This window comes from Hyperolius riggenbachi, chromosome 10 (genome assembly GCF_040937935.1).
Source record: "Hyperolius riggenbachi isolate aHypRig1 chromosome 10, aHypRig1.pri, whole genome shotgun sequence".
In the NCBI taxonomy this organism is placed as follows: Eukaryota; Metazoa; Chordata; class Amphibia; order Anura; family Hyperoliidae; genus Hyperolius; species Hyperolius riggenbachi.
Window position 1 is genome coordinate 86,566,984 of NC_090655.1, and position 21,963 is coordinate 86,588,946.

General features: G+C 41.1%; 1 protein-coding gene across 36 annotated transcripts in view; it reads left to right on the top strand.

Moving 5' to 3' along the window:
• Positions 1-21,963, top strand: part of ANK3 (ankyrin 3) — an 825,851-nt gene that overhangs the window by 577,241 nt on the left and 226,647 nt on the right. For all 36 annotated transcript variants that reach the window (XM_068258457.1, XM_068258458.1, XM_068258461.1 and 33 more), the window contains 3 exons: positions 63-161; positions 13,062-13,160; positions 18,676-18,873. In XM_068258457.1, the coding sequence (XP_068114558.1) occupies positions 63-161; positions 13,062-13,160; positions 18,676-18,873 (396 nt within the window). The remainder of the gene's footprint in view (positions 1-62; positions 162-13,061; positions 13,161-18,675; positions 18,874-21,963) is intronic.

Here is a 21,963-nt window from a genome sequence, read left to right on the forward strand (position 1 = left end):
ATACATTGGTGTTTTATTTAAATAAGGCCAATAAAAGTAGTAATGATTTTTTTTCTTTACAGAATGACATAACGCCTTTACATGTAGCATCCAAAAGAGGCAACGGCAATATGGTGAAACTTCTGCTTGATCGAGGAGCTAAAATTGATGCCAAAACGAGAGTGAGTAGATACCTGAAATGTTTTTTATGTTAGTTAGATTCAGGGATTTCCCATTTTGATGGCTTTTATTTATATACTAACCTTTGATGGCTTCTGTCTATTTGTATACTAACCTACATATTTGATCAAAGAAAAAAAAGTAAAAACGAACTTCCCATGGAGAAAACATTGCTAATAATAAAACAATGGAAATACATACATACATACATACATACATACAGAAAAAAATAGGCTGTTCTTTTCTCCTCTGTGTGTATTTATTTAATGTGTCTGTAGTGCGTGCTTTACAATGTATTCACTTGATCATGATGCTTTATTACAATGGGATTGTAATTATCTTTCAACAACTTTTCAGTATACAGACTTATGACAGACGGCATAACGTTTTCCAGTAACAGTTTATAATCAATATCCACTGGTGCTTATATTTTATTATTACTGCCACTTTTAGCTACTGTAACAATATACATGTAAAATAAGTGCACTAAATGTAAATATTACATGAGAAATTCATAAATGGAATCTGATTCATTAACATACTTGATATACCACAGAGCAAAATCTAAAAACTACCAATGGCAATTGAAAAGGTAAAATAAAATGTATCTAAAAAAAATAAAGTGCAAAACATTATTTCAAGCCCCCCTAATTTTCCAAAGAAATGCATTTGTCTCCTTTTGAAAGTTCTGTTCTAATGTTCTAAAAATACAATAAAACACCCTTAGGCCTCGTTCACATATAAAATCGTAATCGCAAACACAAGTGTTTTGCGATTTTGTGCAGCGTTTTTTACCCTCCCGTCACTCTACTGCGCACTGCGTTTTTGGTTTAAAACAAAAAACACAAACCCTTCGCACTCTCGCATGCAAATGGTCAAACAAATGCATTCACAGATTCACTCTTCCAGGCACAACTGTTATCCCTACAGCTCAGTTAAAAGCCGGTGCGAAGGGTTAATTGTTTTTTGCTATTTTTCTGGCCACATCCCTTTCAGCACCTCCCTTTCCTTAATAACTTATTTAATGTCCTAACTAGAGGTGATGTGCCATATGTTTTTTTCTGGGTTTTGGTAAAATCGCTTTTCCAGAGCGGTTTTGTCATTGACTCTCTGACGCAAGTCAGGAAGTGAACTCCTTGACCCGGAAAAGAATAAATACAATGTATTTATTCTTAAAAACTTGAACGCAATCGCTGCACAAAGCGATTTTGTGAGCGTTTGTGTTTTTCCAATTCCTTCCATTGAAGCGGAATCGCCCCAAAAATGGTCCAGACACCACTTTGCTGAACGCACAGCGCACAAACCGGGTTGATATTAACCTTCTCCTAGAGATTCCTTGAACAAGCGTTTTGTTGGCGAATTTAAAAATCGCCTTTGCTTGATAAAAGGCTGAAAACGCCCCTAGTGTGAACGAGCCCTCAAATGTATTGTATGTATCACTTGAAGAGTAATCAGTAAACCAAGGGGTAATGATGCAAGTCTGCAAAAACATTAATCTCTGCATAACTAAATATAATGCCCTTTTCCTGGCCATGCTAGCACACACCAAAGGGCCAAGTTAGTGATTTCTTTTTTTTTATAAAACACCAACCAGGTCTAGAGAGACACTTTATATAACCAGACAATCATTAACCCGCTGCACTCCTAACACTCACATCAGGCTGGAACACTAGTAGCATTAAAAACTACTAGGTTTTAAAATTCAAAGAAAAAAAAGGAACAGTGCCAATGTTTATCATCAAAAAACCGCATCTGAGAGAACACAGTGTCCAATGTTCAAGTAATAATGTAATTGAATCAGTGCAGGCCACAAGTAGGTATATGATACAGTTCCACTGTGCTTCACATCTGAGGTATCAAGTCAATAAAAGGGAGTCCCAGCACCCTAAAGGAAAAAGGCTTACCAGCCAATAACAACCCATGTTATAAGATTCTGTACACAGCAAGAGACTCCCAGTGGTCACAGAACTGTTTCAATCTTTAACGGCATAAAGTCATCCTCCAGATAGATAGATGTTATATCATAAAAATGATAAAAACAGCAGTACTAAGTGTAAACCGCTTTATTAAAGTGACCCTTAATTCAAACCAAAAAAATGAGTTTTACCCACCTGGGGCTTCCAATAGCCCCCTGGAGCTGTCCGGTGCCCTCGCCGTGTCCCTTCGATCCTCCTGTCCCCGCAGGCAGCCACTTCCGGTTTCGCCGTCAGGAGCCGACAGGCTGGGAACGCGAGTGATTCTTCGCGTTCCCAGCCACAATATCGCCCTCTATGCTGCTATATGCTTCATGCTATATGCTATAGCAGCATAGAGGGCGCAATTGCGGCTGGGAACGCGAAGAATCACTCGCGTTCCCAGCCTGTCGGCTCCTGACGGTGAAACCGGAAGTGGCTGCCGGCGGCGACAGGAGGATCAGAGGGACACGGCGAGGGCACCAGACAGCTGCAGGGGGCTATTGGAAGCCCCAGGTGAGTAAAACTCATTTTTTTTGGTTTGACTTTAGGATCACTTTAAGGATAAATGAACCACAAAATCATTTGAAAAAAAATGCAGTCCTGTCCCGTGCCAGTACTCCACCAGCCTCCATTCTCCCGCCACCGGCTGCTTTCAGTTTCGCCGCTGGGCCACTGCAGCTGCGTGGCTCTGGCCACGCGTATCCTTCTTCGCGTTCCAGTCTGCAATAGCTCTATTGCAGATGGAAAGGTGTACAACAGATACGCTTGGCAGGGCTGCGCAGGCCTCAACTTACAAGTCAAGGAGCGAAATGGAGTGGCGGCTGGAGCACGGAAGATCGTGGAGGACCGGCGTGGGACCAGACAGCTGCTGGAACAGTTTAAATTATTAATACAGTACCGCTTTAAGACTAATCCCCCCCAAGGATCATGGCACTATCCTGAACCCTAGCCTCCCCAGACTTTCCTAAGACCCAAATTTATCAATACCTATCACAAAGAGCATTATCACTATTCCTGTTATCAAACACCCAAATGGTGAGTCCACCCACTTTGACCTTATGCTCCCACCATGATCACATTATTTAGGCTAAACCAGCTACATTCAGATTACTATACTTTAGCTATAAGCTATGATCAACATCTGAGAATGACATAACACCTAAGTGTGAATGCCATTCATATGTTTAAAATTGAGTAAGCAATGTGTATGCCTGGCTACAGCATATGAAACGCATTGGTGCTCTGAAGCCCGCATACCAGTGGGCTTGTTCTTTACTACCTAAACAAGCGTTAGGTCAGACTTGAATGACAGTTGCACTAACACAATCAAGACCAGCTGTAGCTGGTTATAACAAAAAAAAATCTAATTCTGTGCGTCTCACTTTGGGAAAAGCCTGGCTGTACATTCAGGGCAGTGCAGCAGAATCCATGGCACTTAGCAACACCACTCCATGCAGAGCAACTACATGAAAGCGTGTTTGTCAAACGCAACTCAAGATATCATACATTTTAATGAGAGCGTCCGGAAGGCAGAAACCTCTTTTGACGGAGATGCTGAATATGCATTTAGCTTATAACTCACGCATCATGTCTTACGTAAAGCTGATGCTGCAGTATTGATTTTCTGGAGAGCAGCCAGTCTTCTGCTGTCTGAATTATATATAAAAGGAGCAGTATGTAGAGACCATGAGGTGAGACATCACCTTTGAGACTGGACCTTCTTTTCCTGATTGATGCTATCATGCTCCCAACTTATGTTGGGAGGGGGAAACCTGTTTAAAAAGCCAGTCGAGCTGAAACACAAATTGCCTGTATCTAAAAAAGGATGATGATGCCTTTCCCAAACGTGTATTTAAATGTATAGGTCTCCAGTTCCCACATCTGTACAATGCGGATTGGCAATGGCAGAGTGTTATGAATCTGCAGCATGTTGTTTTAGGTTTATACCTTTCTTAGACTAGAGAGCTCTTCTCTTCTTACTTATGACCTTACTGCTAGCAGCAAGTCAAGTAAATATACTGGCACCTCTTACACTTGTCCATGTTTAGCTCTTTCATGTAAATCACTGATGGTCCACTTGCGTGATATACAACAAGTAATTTAGGGGCTTGCTGATGGTAGCCAAAGACAAAATGGCCTTGACTCATAAAGCATTACTGCATTCGGTAATGCTGAAAATAGCTGACTTTACCGAGCACTTAGGAAAATTTCAATTCTTGCATGAAAAACTGAAGTTTACCGAGCAGTGAAGTATGTTACTGAATTGTGCGGTAAATACCTCAACAAGTGTCAGCAAATGTCAGAAAATGTCAATTCATAAAGAATAGATCATGCCGTAAATGCCTGAAATTTTACCGGCACCTCTGGTGTGGCGAAATAAGAGCGGAGACTCTGCAATACTGTGGGAAGCCAGCTTGACTCAGACAAGCAGAGAGGGAAACGCTATGACTGACAGGAGCAGAAACCAATAGGAACAGCCCCTATTTCCTGCAAGTCTGGATGATGCATTTTGATAGGACCGACAGGCTTCTCAAGTGGGTCTAGCTTTTCTTCCCCCCCCAGGCAGTGAGCAGAGTGAATGGAACAAAAGCGCTTCCCCTGCCTCTCTTTCGGCGGTTTAACCTCTTAGGTTCCTGTTTGAAGAAGCAGAGTAGCTAGTGGGGAAATCACCTAAGCAGGGCATGTGTAAAGTCTCCTGGAAGTTCATCTAAGCTGTGGCAAATAAGGAAAATGTTAAGAAAGACTAATAGACAGATTCAGAGTGAGCAGAGTCAGTATAACAAACAGTATAGCAAAACATGTACATGTAAACGGATGTTGGGATGCCTCTTACTAGTGTAATGCCCTCACTGCCCTGCGATTTTTCTATTGAAGCCAGTAAATTACCGAACTTCTACCGCATCTGTGAACATTAGCACACAAAAGTCTAAAAAACCAAATGCAGTGATTTACCGAGCACTGTACATTTACTGCACTGTGCTCTGTGAATAAAGGCCAATATTCCACCGTTAGCGTAATGTAGGATGTAAGTTTTATTAGGCACCCACTAGTATTAGCCAACAATCCTAGGCATCAGGTATTAATTAACTTATGCCTAAGGGGTTACAATGGGAGGGTTAGGTTTAGGGGTTAAATTGCTGCTAGAATAATAGTGCAAGTGCATTATTGATATTCTAACTTATTGGCATCACACAGTACCCAAATTACCACACTCTTCTTTTAAATGGAGGGCCTCAAGTGTAAGTTTTCTTACCTACCCATATTTGCCACTTCCTATTAACTTCCCCTCTGCTGGGAGCTCTATCAAGCTCTATCAAGCATTCAAAAGAGGCCACAGACTTCTATCCATTTTTGCTGGCACGGGGCACTCTGATAAAATTATACTGTTGTTTTATCAGGTGGAGAAGCTAGAAAACCCAGCCAGGTATTTCTGATATATATATTGCAAAAAGTACAGACATACAATGCACAAACCTTTGTGTATTGCTAATTAAAAATGGGATACTGCACAAGGACTTTAACCTCCTGAGCGTTACGCCGCTCAGGTTTTGCCAGTTTGTGTAAAAAATGTAATTAATGCGATCAAATGGGTGTAAAACATCTAGCTAGCACTAGGCTAGCTAGAACAAGTGTCCGGCATCTCCCGATCCCCGCCGCTCCTCCGTTTATACATTACCCAGCCTGGATCCAGCGATCGGCGCAGCCTCCCCGCACAGCTCCGGTCTTCACCATGGGGAGGATCACACATGACGTCACCGACGTCAAGACGTCATGCGCAAACCCGATCCTCCCCATAGAGAGACCGAAGCTGTGCGGGGAGGCTATACGATCGCTGAATTCAGGCTGGGTAATGTATTAATGGGGGGGGGGGGGGGTCAGGGGGGGAGGAGATCAGCAGCAATCTGGGGGAGCTGGACACATGTACTAGCTAGCCTAGTGCTAGCTAAAGGTTTTACACCCATTTGGTAGCATTAATTCTGCTTGGGGGACTCCTGGGGCCAGTAAGCGGTATGCCCGACACAGTGTCGGGCATACCGCTAAGGAGGTTAACCCCTTTATCCACCACTACAGTATACTGTATCTATGTCCTCTGTGACTTCATCTAAGCCACAAGGACGTAGATATACGTCTTGTAGCTGAAGCACACCTGTGCATGATTGGGCTTGCTCCTGTGCACACCTCTGGCACTGTCTGCTGCAGCACTAATTGGTGAAAGCGAATATATGTTGCCTGAGCCAATATGATTGATTTTTACCATTAAAAATACTTTTATTTTCTCAGTTCAAAGTGAAAAATAGGCACTGTAGCATTATTTCAGAATCAAATATCTTCACCATAAATTGTGGCAGGAATGTAATTTAACCTATTTTGGTTTCTGGACGTAAAAACTACATCCAGAAACCATGTGCGCTACCGCGCGCCCCCGCGGCCGATCGCGCGCGTGCACGCGCACTCCCGGCCGCGGATTCGGTAGTCAGGGAATCAATGTATCGGACTATGAAGTCCGATCACTGATTCCTCTCCCCCGCTGAAAAAGCGACAGCTTCTCTCGGGAAGCTGCGCCTTTTCTGGCCATTCACTTCCTGATGCGCCACTCTAAGCGTATGTTATGCTTAGAGTGACGTCATGTAAACAAACTCATGGCCGCCATCTTGTGGCCAAAAAGTAATACTACACCTGAAAATAGAAATGAATTAAAATCAACACACATTTACATTATAAATCTATTGTTTACCCCCCACCCTCCCAAAACTACCCAAATAAAATGTTTACTATAAATAAAAAAAACCATTACAATAAAAAAAAAAAAACATGTAAATATTTACCTAAGGGTCTAAACTTTTTAAATATCAATGTAAAGATGAAATATTTCTATATTTTTTTTATTTTAAACTTGTTAATAGTGATGGATGCAAAATGGAAAAAATGCACCTTTATTTCCAAATAAAATATTGTCGCCATACATTGTGATAGGGACATAATTTTAACGGTGTAATAACCGGGACATATGGGCATATACAATACGTGAGTTTTAATTATGGAGGCATGTATTATTTTAAAACTATAATGGCTGAAAACTGAGAAATAATGAATTTTTCCATTTTTTTCTTATTCTTCCTGTTAAAATGCGTTTACAGTAAAGTGGTTCTTAGCAAAATGTACCCCCCAAAGAAAGCCTAATTGGTGGCGGAAAAAACAAGATATAGATCATTTCATTGTGATAAGTAGTGATAAAGTTATAGGCTAATGAATGGGAGGTGAACATTTCTCTCGTGAAAACCACGGAACCTGAATGGGTTAAAGAGACTCCGTAACAAAATTTGCATCCTGTTTTTTATCATCCTACAAGTTCCAAAAGCTATTCTAATGTGTTCTGGCTTACTGCAACACTTTCTGTTATCACAGTCTCTGTAATAAATCAATGTATCTTTCCCCTGTCAGACTTGTCGGCCAGTGTCTGGAAGGCTGCCAAGTTCTTCAGTGTTGTGGTTCTGCTATGAACTCCCCCTTTCAGGCCCCTTTCTGCACACTGCCTGTGTGATATTCAGATTAGTGCAGCTTCTCTCTGCTCTCGTATCTTTTACAAGCTGGATAAAGTGTCCTCTGAGCTGGCTGGGCTTTCACATACTGAGGAAATTCAGACAAGGGCAAAGCTGTTTGCAGGAAGAAAAGAGCAGCCTGAAACTTCAGTGCATGAGAGCAGAAGGGGGAAAGAAACACACAAATGATCTCTTGAGATTCAAAAGGAAGGGTGTATACAGCCTGCTTGTGTATGGATGTATTTTGTATGTGTGGACATACTGTACATCAACCTACTTCCTGTTTTGGTGGCCATTTTGTTTGTTTATAAACAAACTTTTTAAAACTGTTTTTAACCACTTTTAATGTGGCGGGGAGCGGCGAAATTGTGACAGGGGGTAATAGAAGATGTCCCCTAACGCACTGGTATGTTTACTTTTGTGCGATTTTAACAATACAGATTCTCTTTAAGTTTTGTGATATACAGTAGAAATAGCCAAACAAAATTAGTGTTTTTTATCTAATAGGGCTTTTTATTTTTAAACTGGAATTGGTAAAACAGAGAAATAGTGTTTTTTCAATTTTTTCTTCTTTTTCCTATTAAAATGCATAGAAAACAAAATTGAGGAAAAAAATGCCATACAAAGAAAGCCTAGTTAGTCTTGAAAAAAAACATATATTTCATTTAGGTGTCATAAGTAGGGATACCGTTATTGCTGATTAAATATGGACATAGCTAAAATGTCAAAACTGCTCTGGATCATAAGGGGGCATACAAAGTTTGGATGCAATGTGGTTAATGGCTAAAAGAAGCTAAAACCCATGTCAACTTTTATTGTTCCTTCTTCATTTTATGGCCAGAGGACCACCAGGGCTAATATTAATGATCTGGAGATTCATAGAGGTTTGAGGCATAGGAAGGTGAAGAAAAACCTTGACAACTGAATCATAAAGAGCAATACAAACTCAAAGCATTCTTTACCCCTTTTTTCAAACCAACTGAAACCATTTTTTTTCTCTGAGTGAAGCTATAATGAAGTCCTCTACTGTGAGGAGTCTGGAGGCTGCCATTGACATGAGTCCCCTCTGACATATTTAAAAAGGAGCGATCATTCTAACAACTTAGTTAAAGAACTTGGAAAATGAAGAATGCCATAGTCTAAAACACACACCACTGTTCTCCATTATAATAAACTAATTTGCCACTTTGCCGCAGACTTGCACGCCAATAAGTAGCCATAGGTGCAGGACTGTGGAGTCGGTACACAAGCCATCTGACTCAGACGACTCCGTTTATGAAACCACCGACTCCAGGTACCCAAAATTGCTCCGACTCCTCGACTCTGACTCCACAGCTCTGCGTAGGTGACCACAGTGCAGGTCAGTGGACCACATAACGCTGCTTTTTCCTAGTGAGAAGAACCAGTTATGGCTGGCGATCTATATTCCAGTCAATTACATGGAGCTGCTGATTGCCAGTACAGTATAGAGCAGCCTTTCTCAATCTTTTTACCCTTGAGGAACCCTGCAAATAACTTTTGGATCTCAAGGAACTCTTATTCTGCAGGAGGCATGGTCTAAAAAAGTGGTTGAGGCTGTCCTATTACACTGCCACTCATTATACTGGATGCTAGTGCTTTTTTATTAATGTGCTCATTATTATTCTGACTCCCAAATTAGTGCTTCTTACAGTACTCTATTATAATGTGCGTTATTATACTTTTCCCACGATGAGGGAAAATGCCAAGGAACCCCTGCAGAGTACTCAAGGAACCCTGGTTGAGAAAGCTTGGTATAGAGTAATCAAATTGGCAATCAATATTGGGATTGCCAAAAAAAAAAAGAAAAAGCCAAATAAATAGGCCCGACAGTGAGAAAACCTAGTTGAGAAGCTGCTTAACATCAGAGACATTTACTTATAACACTAATCTAATTTGCTGAGTTACTGTGTTCTGCCTCTCAGCATCCCTGAAGCTGGACAACAGCCGTGTCTTGCACGGAATCCGGCTTTTTCTCCATTTAGTAAACATAGCCTATGGTGTTTCTTTTCCAGATGTTAGCCATTTATATTTAATAAAATTCTGCTGCGGGGATTCTTCCAGCAGTCTTACTTTAGTAGTAGCAACATGCTACAGTGCTGGAAGGTCATAGCCACTGACTGGAGAGTTAACAAGGTTCATCACCAGAGGGTGGCATTAGTCAAAAGCTGTCCTAATAAATATATGTGAAGCTGAAACTACTCTCTATCAGGATTAGCAAAAATAAATTATAAACCAGCAGAGCTTGTTACAATATGTTGCATATTGTGAAACGCACCTGCTTTGTACCTCTTCCATTTCGCCACAGACTATTTTTTGGGTTAGGGAAAGAAATGAACTCCCCTGTTTATTTTTTAGTGCTGTTGTGACATTTCCTCTCAATTCCTGCCCTCCATGACAACAGTCATCATTACAGGAGAGGGCGGGCTTCTGAAATTTAAGTTGTTTTGTTTTTTTTAATTTCTGTCTGTGTCCCCATTGGAGAAATTTCATTTATCCCTTTTGTTTTCCATGAGTTCTGGTGGTGGAAGTATCTTGCCTAGAAGTCCTGACACCCACTCCAACTATATCTAAAGCCAAAACAAAAGTTTTGGTAATAGAAGCCCCCAAAAGATATAAAAACCTTATAAATGGTTAAAAAGAAAAAAAGTTGTGAACATACTTCAAGGACTGGACCTGACCACTAAAATATTAACTCACAGCAATGCGTTTCATGGGCCACTTCCTCTTGTCAGGGAAAAGTATATTTTGGAATGTGTAAGCGCAACAAAGTGCCTCCATCTCACTGAGCTCCTGCATTCCAAAACATATTGACCTGATTAAGTGGGCAAACAGCCCATGAAACACGTTGTTGTGACTTTATATTTTTGATGCCTGAGTGGTCTCATCGTCTTTCAGAAGTAAATCTACCACTTATCTTGAGGACTGCAGGGCTAAACCCCCCTAGTGACCAGGCAATTTTTAGTATAAAAGGCCACTGCAGCTTTAAGGCCAAGCTGCAGGGCCACACAACATAGCACACAAGTGATTCCCCCCCCCCCCTTTTCTCCCCACCAACAGAGCACTCTGTTGGTGGGGTCTGATCGATCGCTCCCTCCATGTTTATTTATTTTTTTAATAAATATTTGAAGAAGCTTTTTTTTAAAAAAAACCTCTTCCCTTAAATCCCCTCCCCACAGCCGGCCAATTACGGCGATCGGCTGTCATAGGCTTCTGCCTATGAGAGCCGATCGCTCTCTTGTCCCCCAGGGGGACAGCCGTGTCACACGGCTGTCCCCAGTGCAGCGCTGCTGCTGATCGCAGCGCTGCACAGAGGTCACGCCATCTAACAGTCTCGACTGAAGGCGCCCCGCTTCGCCCCCCCAAGCAGGAGATGCGCGATCTCCTGCAAAACAGAGCCCCAGGACTTTACGCCAATTGGCGTTAGGCGGTCCTGGGGCTGCCGCCGCGGTCACGCCCATCGGCGTGACGCGGTCGGCAAGAGGTTAACTGGTAAATCTTTTATGTCCTTTGGCGCCTTCTATCCCCAATGGTTTGGGTTTTTTTTTTCCTCTCCCAGTGAGACCAAGGCCTCTGATATGACACTTTTTATTCCAAGGTGTTACAAGGTAAGAAGAGCTGCAAATAAGAATCGGACTGGTTCTACCTCCACTGAACAAAAAAAAAGTTATGTGGAGGAAATAGACAGCGACACAAGCCTGGATTTTGATTTTTTTTATTTTTTATCCACTATCACTCTATCCAAAACGTAGGAGAAAAGGTTTGGCTAGAGCTGCACTTACGAAAGCAGAAGGCAAAGCACTAGGACCCAACCACAACCAATTCAAGAGTCTGTAACAGCCAATCAATTTTTTTCTTTTTCTTAGATGGCACTAGGGCAGCACGGTGGCTAAGGAACTAGCACACCTGCTTTACAGGGCTAGAGTTCAGGTTCAACTCTAAACCAGCATCATAGGAATGGAGATTGTATGTCCCTCCTCTTGTTGAATTTCCTCCAGAAACTTCTGTTTTATCCCACATCCCAAAATCATACTGAACAGTTTGTTAAAAGCATTGAATTTATTAAAAATCTTTAAAAAGAAAACACCTTGATTGATATTTGGTCAAAATATGAATTGAATATTGATAAGACTAGCCCGCTCTTCGTATGATTTCGTATGGCAGGAGAGTGAGGTGGCTATGGGTGGGAGCAGTACACGAGTGATGGCTGCAATGCTTTGTACTGCATTGGACAGTATGCCCACACCATGCACATGCAGTCTGCATTTCACTGCAACAGAGGGAAAGTCACTGCCTGTCCCCCAATTTACCTCTGCAGAGCCCACCATGCAGATCAGTCTTAGCTTACCTAACCATCGGTTACAGCACAACCTTACTTTATGAAGCAGCTTATAGAGAACCTAAGGTGGAACCCAACAAAAAAGATGGATACCTATGAAGAGGGAAGTCACCCACGCAAGTACGACCTCACCTGCATAGCAGCACAGAGCCAATAGCACGCAGGTGTGACCGTACTAGTGCAGGTGCAGCACAGCCTCACTCATACATGGCGGGGAGTGTCTGCTACATAGGGCTACCTAGGACTGATGAATTTTTCTGCTCTTGTTCTAGAGCAGGCTTTCTCAACCAGGGTTCCCTGGAACCCCAGGGCTCCTTGAGTACTCTGCAGGGGTTCCTTGGCATTTTACCCCATCGTGGGGGAAGTATAATAGAGCACACTATAATAGGTGGTATTGAAACAAGAAGCACTAAATTGGTGGCTCAGGAGACAGTATAAGGAGTGGCAGTGTAATGGGGGAGTGAAATAAACAGCCACACATACTTTTAAAGACCATGCCTCCTGCAAAATAAATGCGGGGGTTTCTCGAGATCAAAAAATTGTTTGCAGGGGTTCCTCGAGAGCCAAAAGTTATTTGCAGGGTTCCTCCAGGGTAAAAAGGTTGAGAAAGGCTGTTCTAGAGCTATGAACCTGATAACGCCTGAATCACTGTATCGTAATATGTTGGCGCTTTATAAATCATTAATAATAACATATGTTTCTTAGCACATCATTCAAGACTTGTATGTTGATTTCTGTCAGCTTGGTTATTATTTGATCTTGGAGAAGGCATTTTATGTGTTAAGCTAAGGTTTTCATTCTGGACAACACTGCCACCCGGTGGTGCTATACGTGTACTACCAGCTTCAATGATCTAATAAATTGAGTTTTTGCATTAACTGATGGCTGTGTACTGTACAATGCTGAATAACACACTATTGTTCTTTAGTGTCGTGGTGTTCCCAGTTCATTTTTTCCCTTCAATACTGCAAAAGTTTTCTGCAGAGAGAGTTATATGCTTTACTCATAGGTGAAAACTTTCAGTGACGGAAAGCAATCTGTATTTTTCAGGATGGATTAACACCTCTTCACTGCGGAGCCAGGAGTGGCCATGAGCAAGTTGTGGAAATGCTGCTGGACAGAGGAGCCCCTATTCTCTCTAAAACCAAGGTTTGTGCGATGATTTCCATTATCCCATAACAATTTACTTACACTTTGGTGTGGGTGACTGCTAGTCCACACTAGACAAGGGCAATGTAATACAATGCTTATGTCTCACTGCTCTCAGTCCAGAACAGAAGTGTGTCATTCATCAAATGAGTAGAGTGCAATACAGTGGCCAGAAAAAAAACATGTACAACAGGACTTTTTTTTTTTTTTAAGCAGTGGGTAAAAACTGAATGGATCAGAGTCAACTGATACATAAAAAATTGTTTCATGGATTAAAGTAAACTGATACATAGGAATCCATAGAAATCCATTAGTCCACCATCTGGTCCATCAAAATGCACAGCAGTGAGTTAGGGGCGTAACTAAAAATCATTCATCCCATAGCAAGTGTGGCCATCTTTTTCCCAACCCACAACCAGTTTGGCCACCATTTCCCTCCTCCATAACAATTGCTGCCAACATTTCACACCCTAGGTATTTTGTGTGGCCAACATAATTACCTCTCCCTCAACATAGTAGCTGCATAACTCCTCCCTCCCCCTTCCACCTTAAAGCGGATCCGAGATGAAAAACTAACTCTAACAAGTAACTTGTCTATACATCTTATCTAAAGTTTAGATCGTTTACACAGCAAATCTAGCTGCAAACAGCTTTAATAGAATATATTTATTTTTGTCCTGTGATACAATGACAGCAGACACGTTGTTTGTAAACATTACACAGAGGCAGGCTTATCTGCATCTTGAGCAAAAAGACCTAATCCCCCCCCCCCCTCCTCCTCCCCTCTGCCTCTGAAATCTCTGGCTAGTAATACCTCCCTCTCCTCCTGCTCAGCCTGAGCTCCCATGAGCCCTTGCTACTGTCTGAAAGTGTCTTGGCTCTCTGAAAACCTGTGGGAGTGGCTTATTTAGTTTATAGGGAATTAGAGTATTAAAACTAAAACAAAAAAGTATTTGGCTTGAGGAATGCCCTATAAACAATAGGAAAGGAACACAATTATGCAATGTGTAAAAGTTTATCTCGGATCCACTTTAAAGAGGAACTTCAGCCTAAACAAACATACTATCATTAAGGTTAAATTAGTTATGTTAATTAAAACAGATAGGTAATATAATCTCTTACCCACCATGTTTTAAAAGAACAGACAAAGGTTTGTGATTTCTTGAGGGCAGCCATCTTTTTGGTTGAAAGGAGGCGACAGGGAGCATGAGACACAGTTCCAACGGTCCTGTCTCCTGATCACTCCTCCCAGCTGCTAGGCAACGAGAACAACATCAGAAATCCCATCATACTTTGCACATCATCAGCGGAAAAATGCCTGCAGTTTTCTTTGATAGGGTGGTGCTTAGCGTCTAAGCAGCTAAAAATTAGGCTTAGGTATGAAAAACAAAGTTCGGATGCTGTGAACCTGTTAAAGAAACACCAAGCCTTTTCAGTGCTGCTGAGTAGATTTTTAGTCTGGAGGTTCACTTTAACAACTCTGGGGCAGTATAAGTATGCTCCTTTAAACCCCACTAAAAGCAAGTGTAGCCGGCACCGCCCCCACCCCCATCTCATGTGTGAGCAGTATTATACCCTTTCATAGCAAATCCATACCTATGCCTACACTAGTAAAGGCACTGGCTCTGACATCCTCCTATGCAGTATTCCAGTTTCGTGTTATAGTAAATGGTAAAATTGTGACAGTTGAAGGCTCTGTTATCAGTGTTGTCCAGATTCCCCTGCTACATTTCTCTGCTGACTTGGTGAATAGAAGAGAAAGCAAAAGTCCAACACTTGACTGTCATCATAATGTTGTTGTCATTAATAACATTGATGGTGTTATGTTTCATAGCAATGTCGCAGTTGCATACTGCTTATTGTGTTTATGGAAACAATCGCAAGTGTTTTGAAAAGAATGCCAGGAAGACGAAGAAAGTTTGTTTTGAATGACCACTAGCCAATTCACATATTTTGCCTGTTAGGAAACCTATCTAAATTGGCCACTAGGTGTCAGTAAAATACAATACTGTATAGGGTATATTTTCTGGATCATTGCTATAGTAAAGCAGCAATTATATTTTGCTAAAGTAAATCAATCTACAGACAAAGAAGACCTATGGACAGACGATATAATAATGTAAATGTTTATTGATCTTGAGTTGTTGATGTTGTCTATTTGTGGATGGTACTTAATTTTTTTATTTTGTATTTTACTTGACCCCTAGTGGACAGTTTTTTGTATAATTTTGCTAACTATTCATTTAGATGCTTTTATAGCCGAGGTACTCAAACGTTTTCGGTCAAGGGCCGGGTCAACTTACTTCAGACTGCTGAGGGGCTGGAACATACATGAAATGATGTTGAAAAACATTACATTGAATCTAGGTATATATTACCCCCAATCATGCCGAAGGAGAACTCCCAGCAGCAGCCATTCAGTCATGTGGCACCTGAAGAACATCTTTGTTCACCAGACAGTGAAGCATACTCAGGTGACAACCTGCCGTCCACTTGGACATCAGTGTCACCTGATGCAGAATTGGATTGGAAGCCAGCAAATGACTGCTTGCTTGCTGGCATCTACAGTATGTGGATGAGTGAAGCCAGCACTGTTATTCTATATTTGGGCAGCCGATATATAAAGATACAGTGGGTCACATCTGTAAGTTTTACATTTTGTGTTTGTGGGGGGGGGGGGGGGGGGGGGCAGTGAAAAAGCCTTGGCAGGCCACATTCGGCCAGCGGGCCTTAGTTTGAGGACCACTGCTTTATACTCTCAGATCTGGGAATCTCTCAGACTTTAGTCAGGTCTCTTGGATGGCAACATTGATACAGTAAAACCCTCATTAACCGGCACCAACGGGGATTGGCTGATGCTGGATGAGTGCGGTTTCTGGTTGCTTGAGAGTCCATGTTAAACATAGGCCTAGCTAAAAAATCAGTACTGTATTTCCCACTGTATACTTACTATAAACTCTGTATTAATGTTGAAATACAGCAATTAAAAACAAATGAGAACGAAGGGCAGACTAACTTACTGTACAGGGCCGAGGCATAGGCTGGAGAGGCTCCAGCCTCAGGGCGCAGTGTAGGAGGGGCACACAATTCATCCAGCTGTCATTCCTAATTGTGTATGAAGCAGAAAGAAATAAGAAAAGGGGTACATAGCAGTGACTGCACGCCAGATAACTAGATATTAAGGTGTTGGGGAGGTTGTGGGCCCTGTGGCCCTCTTAGTCTAATAACAATCAGTGGGTGACAGCTGGGGTGGGAGGGATGAAGGGGCGCACTTAGGTGTCTCAGCCTTGGGTGCTGGAGGACCTTGTCCCTGCTCTGTTACTGTAACAGGTTTATTAATGCATAAGAGATGAGTAAAAGTAGATTTCTGCTTCCTGCAAGGTCAGGATTTTTTTCTCTGGTTGCTTGAGACTTCTGGTTAACGGAGTTCAAGATAACTGGAGTTTTACTGTATTTAGATATTAATAAAAAAAAAGTTATGACATTTCTTCCCCACCATATCCTATAGGCTTTCCTACTTTTCCATGTTTGGGGATTATTGGATGTAAACTTTTTTTTCTGCTTGTCTGGCCTGAGAAGTCAAGGTGCTGTTTCACCAGAGCATGACCCAGAGCCACAGCAGTCGGCTTCCCATGAATTCCAGGGTCTGTCCATGTGGGAGGGGCCTCCAGCTGAGCTCTCTGCCTATTAGTGGAAAGGAATGTATGCTTTGCTGGCCGAGGTTTATTTCAGTAGATAATTTATTGTATCTCAGAGTTGTGTTTCCTCAGCATTCCGTTGCAGTGTGTGTGCAGATAGAGCCTTGAGATACAATATAAGTTGAGTAGGTGGTGTGATGGGAAGCAGGCCTGCGTTATTTAGATACTAGACAAGGACTCACTGCTGCACTGTTTGTCATTATCTCATGTGACTGTATGCCTTGCAGCTTGTCCAAGACAAATGTTTACATATTTGTAGATTCCTGTTAACCCAGTGCAAACTGGTTTTTAATAAGGAGCCATGTGGTTTGGGAAACCAGTTGAGCCTGAACTAAACAGCAGAATAATCACATTGTTCAGGGCAATTAGGACAACTCTGTTTTTAAAGTATCCTTTCACTTAAATGTGCTTTAAAGTGAACCCGAGGTGGCAATGAACTGATGAGATAAACAATTGTATTTATCCTCCTACATCTAAAAATGACTTTTTAAATATATATATATATATATATATATATATATATATATATATATATATATATACGCTTACAAAGTAGGCTGAATGTTTTACTGCCTCTAATCAGTAACAGACTATTAAGTGTCCCGGAAGTAGAAAAAAGTAAATAGTTTATGTATTTTATTTAGAGTTTATTTAAAGTTGTATTCTGCCAGGAAAACTTTTATGGCTGTTATTAAATTATCAGTGATGTTTACAATATTCCTAGCAAGCTACCGACAAGACAGAAGCGTTCACTTTCATGCCTATAAATTAACTCTTTTAGGCAGCAAAATAAAACAAGTAAAACTGCCTGGTTATTAATGTTTTTTATTGTACGTACATGTTTATTTCATTGTGTCACATACCGCCTCTGGTACACTTTGACATAGGCTTGCACTGATGATCTCTACTTATAGTACACAAGATGCAGTGTGTAGAGAAAAAAAAATCCCCATAAAAAGGTTCTCTGCTTGGAAAATGATTTTACAATGTTCCATCTCCCTTTCCAGTTTGTAAATTGCCTCTCTGCACTCCTTATTATCCCTGTGCAAATCCTTATCAGAAGATCAGTATACTTGTGTGAAGTATGAGCTGGTTTTACTATGAATTATAGGAGTGACATGAACTAGTCCTAAAATACTCCATTCACTAGACAAAAGCCTATTGTATAAAACAGCAGAACTTTACATGCAAATTTAAAAAAACAGGAGAGAGGATACAGCAGGGAAGTTTACTGTATTTGCTGCCTATAAACACTGAACTGATAAGGAAACATTCTCTGCAACTAAAGGTCTTCACTACACTATACACTGTGCACTAGTCCATATTTTCCAATTCAACAATCAAGCAGATCAGCTGTTGAATCAAATTGTACTCATCAGGCACTGACGCTGACACTCTCCTGTGCAGTATTCCAGTTTTCTGTTATAGTAAATGGTAATATTGTGACAATTGAGAGCTCTGTTATCAGGGTTGTCCGGTCAGCGTTTCTCAGCTGACTTGGTGAATAGAAGAGAAAGCAAAGTCCAGCACTTGAGTGTTGTCATAAATGTTGATGTCATTCATAACATTGATGGTTAATGTTTCATAGCAATGTTGCGGTTGCATACTGCTTATTGTGTTTATGGAAACAAATGCAAGTGTTTTGCAAGGAATGCCAGGAAGACAGAGAAGAAAGTTTGTTTTGAATGACCACTTGAGACTGTATAACCTGCTTCAGCAACGGCATGTTCTGTAGTAAATGGTCTGATACTGTGGGAAACCAAACACCTGACATCCGCCTATTACACCTGTAGCTGACTGTGTCTGTTTGTTTACAGAATGGTCTGTCACCACTGCACATGGCAACCCAAGGAGATCATTTGAACTGTGTTCAGCTGCTGCTCTTGCATAATGTACCCGTGGATGATGTCACCAATGACTACTTAACTGCATTGCACGTCGCCGCCCACTGTGGACATTACAAAGTTGCAAAAGTCCTGGTGGATAAGAAAGCCAACCCCAATGCCAAAGCACTGGTAAGAGAATACATTTCAGTGTGTATATATATGTGTGTGTATATATATATATATATATATATATATATATATATATATATATATATATACAATGTTACAATGCAGGCTGTGCCATTGTCATTCCTTTATGAAGTAGTGATACAAGTATTGCATTGATTGTGAAGAACAGTGTTGAGCAGGTGTTACACAGTGGTTACAAGCAATGGGACTGGTGCATCAAAACATGCGCAGACAAAAGTGGAGCATATTTGAAGCTGTTGCTAAGCCAGGGTTCTCACCTACCATATGCAAATTTTAGCGCACATTCTTTTAGAGGGGCTAATGAAAGTCGATGGGAATTTCCATGTGATGTGCAAATCTATGCTGCGAGATGTAGCTGTGCAAGAGATATATCTATAGAAAAAGTATTATATCTGAAGCACAGAAGCTAGTATGCTTATATTCCGACATATCGCTAATTATAGTGCAAAATTAAAAAAAAACAAGATGTTTTAGTTGGCATAATACACAGGTTTTTTTGGCGCATGCAAAAACGTGAATGCAATTTTAGCTTTCATTAGATGTGCGGCAAAAGCATTTTCGCACATTCGCAAAACACAAATTTTATTTAAGCGTGAACCTTGCCTAAGAGCAGCCAATAAATAAACAGGTTGTTCTGAACTATTCTGCTTCACTTTTGCCCCAGTTTTCTTTGCACCTGTCCTAACCAATCGGCAATGAGTTGATTTTGTTCTTGAACATCTATGCACAGGACAAAGACATATTACCTATCTACATTCTATTCAGTGAATCCGCACAATTTTAGGGATGCATGAAATTGTTTATTAGTTAATAACATTACATATTGGTAGCAAGTATATTGATAAATACTAGTATGGATCTTCCACATTTTAAGATCATGAGATCTTAGTTACCTATATAGGGATGTAAAAGAAAGTAGCTGTAATATACAGTACAGGACATACTGACCATACTACTAAAAATGTATACAAATACAAGTAAATGGAAAAGATGTAAGTGGATCGCCATGGCATCACAGAAAATACTGATAGTGTTACCAATGTAAGATCATTTGTATTGCATGTTTGTTTTTTTGTTTTTTTTATCTGACCCAGGAGTCACTCATAACCTCATGCTTCACAGTCAGGGGCAGTGCCTCTGAACATTTTCAGCTAACTATGTGCCCTTTTAGTGCTATTTCCAACCACAAATCAATTCATATGTAAAAGACCTAACAATGTACAAAAACATAAGATTTTCTCATTCACAATCCAAAAACAAGCAGCACAAACTGGAAAGTGCAATTAAATAACACTATCAAATAAAGTGAAAAACGTGCATAGGTTGTGTTTATCTTTATACAATTGTGTTTTTATGTTTTAAATGTACTTTTAGGTTCTGTGTGCCCTGATTGGACTTTTTCCTGTTTCTCACGTTTACTGCTTGGCCTAGCTATTTATTCATTTTGTAGTACTGCTTGTTGCCTTTTAGGCAAGCTAATTAATGACCTCCCTCTAGAGCTTAGGAAACTTTTACATGGGAATGTACAGTTTTTTTCTTTATGTATCCTATATAATAATTTGCAAGTGTCTTTGTGTCCCATGCCTGTGTGTGTGTGTGTGTGTGTGTGTGTGTGTGTGTGTGTGTGTGTGTGTGTGTGTGTGTGTGTGTGTGTGTGTGTGTGTGTGTGTGTGTGTGTGTGTGTGTGTGTCTGCCTCCAGACCTGACAGTTTGATATCTGTGAACCGCATTGCAGTGTGGGAAATAACAGCTTTTTCCAACTGCCAAGCAAGCAACATCTCCCTGTGTGCACATACTTTAGACAGTTAGACATCGATGGTGGATGGGCAACCGGGACGCGTCTGTGCATGGCTTGGGGGGGGGGGGGTAGCTGCTGTGGCCAACCCCCCTTTTTTTTACGGTTGGGCCTTCTTACTAGTTTTTTATTATTGTTATGACCAAAAGTAGATTAAAAGAAAAAAATACTACAGTGCTGTTTTCCACTAGCGGCGTTTTTTTAATTCTCATTGCTATCGGTTTGCAAAATGCTAGCTACTCGCTCATTTTATGGAAAAACACACGTGGATTTTTCCATTAGTGCGCAATGTGATTTTTTTTTTCCCATTTGCAATGGGGGTTTTTTTCCCGCCTTTAGAATTTTTCATTCACTTGAGCTCCTATACAAGTATACTTGTATACAAACAGCAAAGTCCCTAGTATCCGGCACTGGCGGGGATCCTACCGGTTGCTTGAGCAACCAGCAGAAAAAGCACTAGCCTCCCTCCCTGTACAGGATAGAATACTCATCTAGCCACCTGCGATGCTCCGAAACTCCTAGTGGCTTTCCAACGTCCTCCGTGCACAGCTCCTGGCATGTCACATGTCCTGCAACTGATCACATGACACGCCGGGAGCTGTGCACAAAAGCCGCCAGGAACTACAGCAGGTCACTGGAAAGGACAGTAACCACCCCCTCCCCCCCAAAAAAAAAATCAAAAGCAGTCCCTGTTATCCCCTCAGGCATGTCGGTTAGTTGAGACTTCTGGTTGCCTGAGTTCTAGATAACGGGGTCTTTGCTGTACTATACAAGTATAGGTGCAGGAAAATCGCATAGCAATCGTGATGGTATGCGATTTTCCCCGCGGTTTCCCCGCGGTTCGGCAATTCAAAATATTTTTTTCCGCCCATTTTTTTTTTTTTTAAATCGTGCCATACACCCTTCGGATAATGCGGTTGTGGAAATAAGAAGAAATGTGATTGCAGCCATGTTTCTTAATGGAAAGGAGCCATGAGAGTGATTAGTTTTCCTGTGAGCATTCTGTGCATATATTTGCCTCCTGCATGCCATAATTCATTATGAACTAATAGACGATCCTAAGCTTGCTTTGTGTCCTGCTGTTGTACCCTGTATTGTATATTTATTTGGATAATGATGTTATAATGCAAAGTATTAAACAAATCCATTTCCTTGCTGTAAAATGCTGTAGGCCAAATATGAATTATGATTCTCCAGCAGCTGCCTGTGCTAGGAGAGGCATCGTCAAGGGATATGTTGTAATTTTACCTCAGAACAATACTCCTTACCTGTTG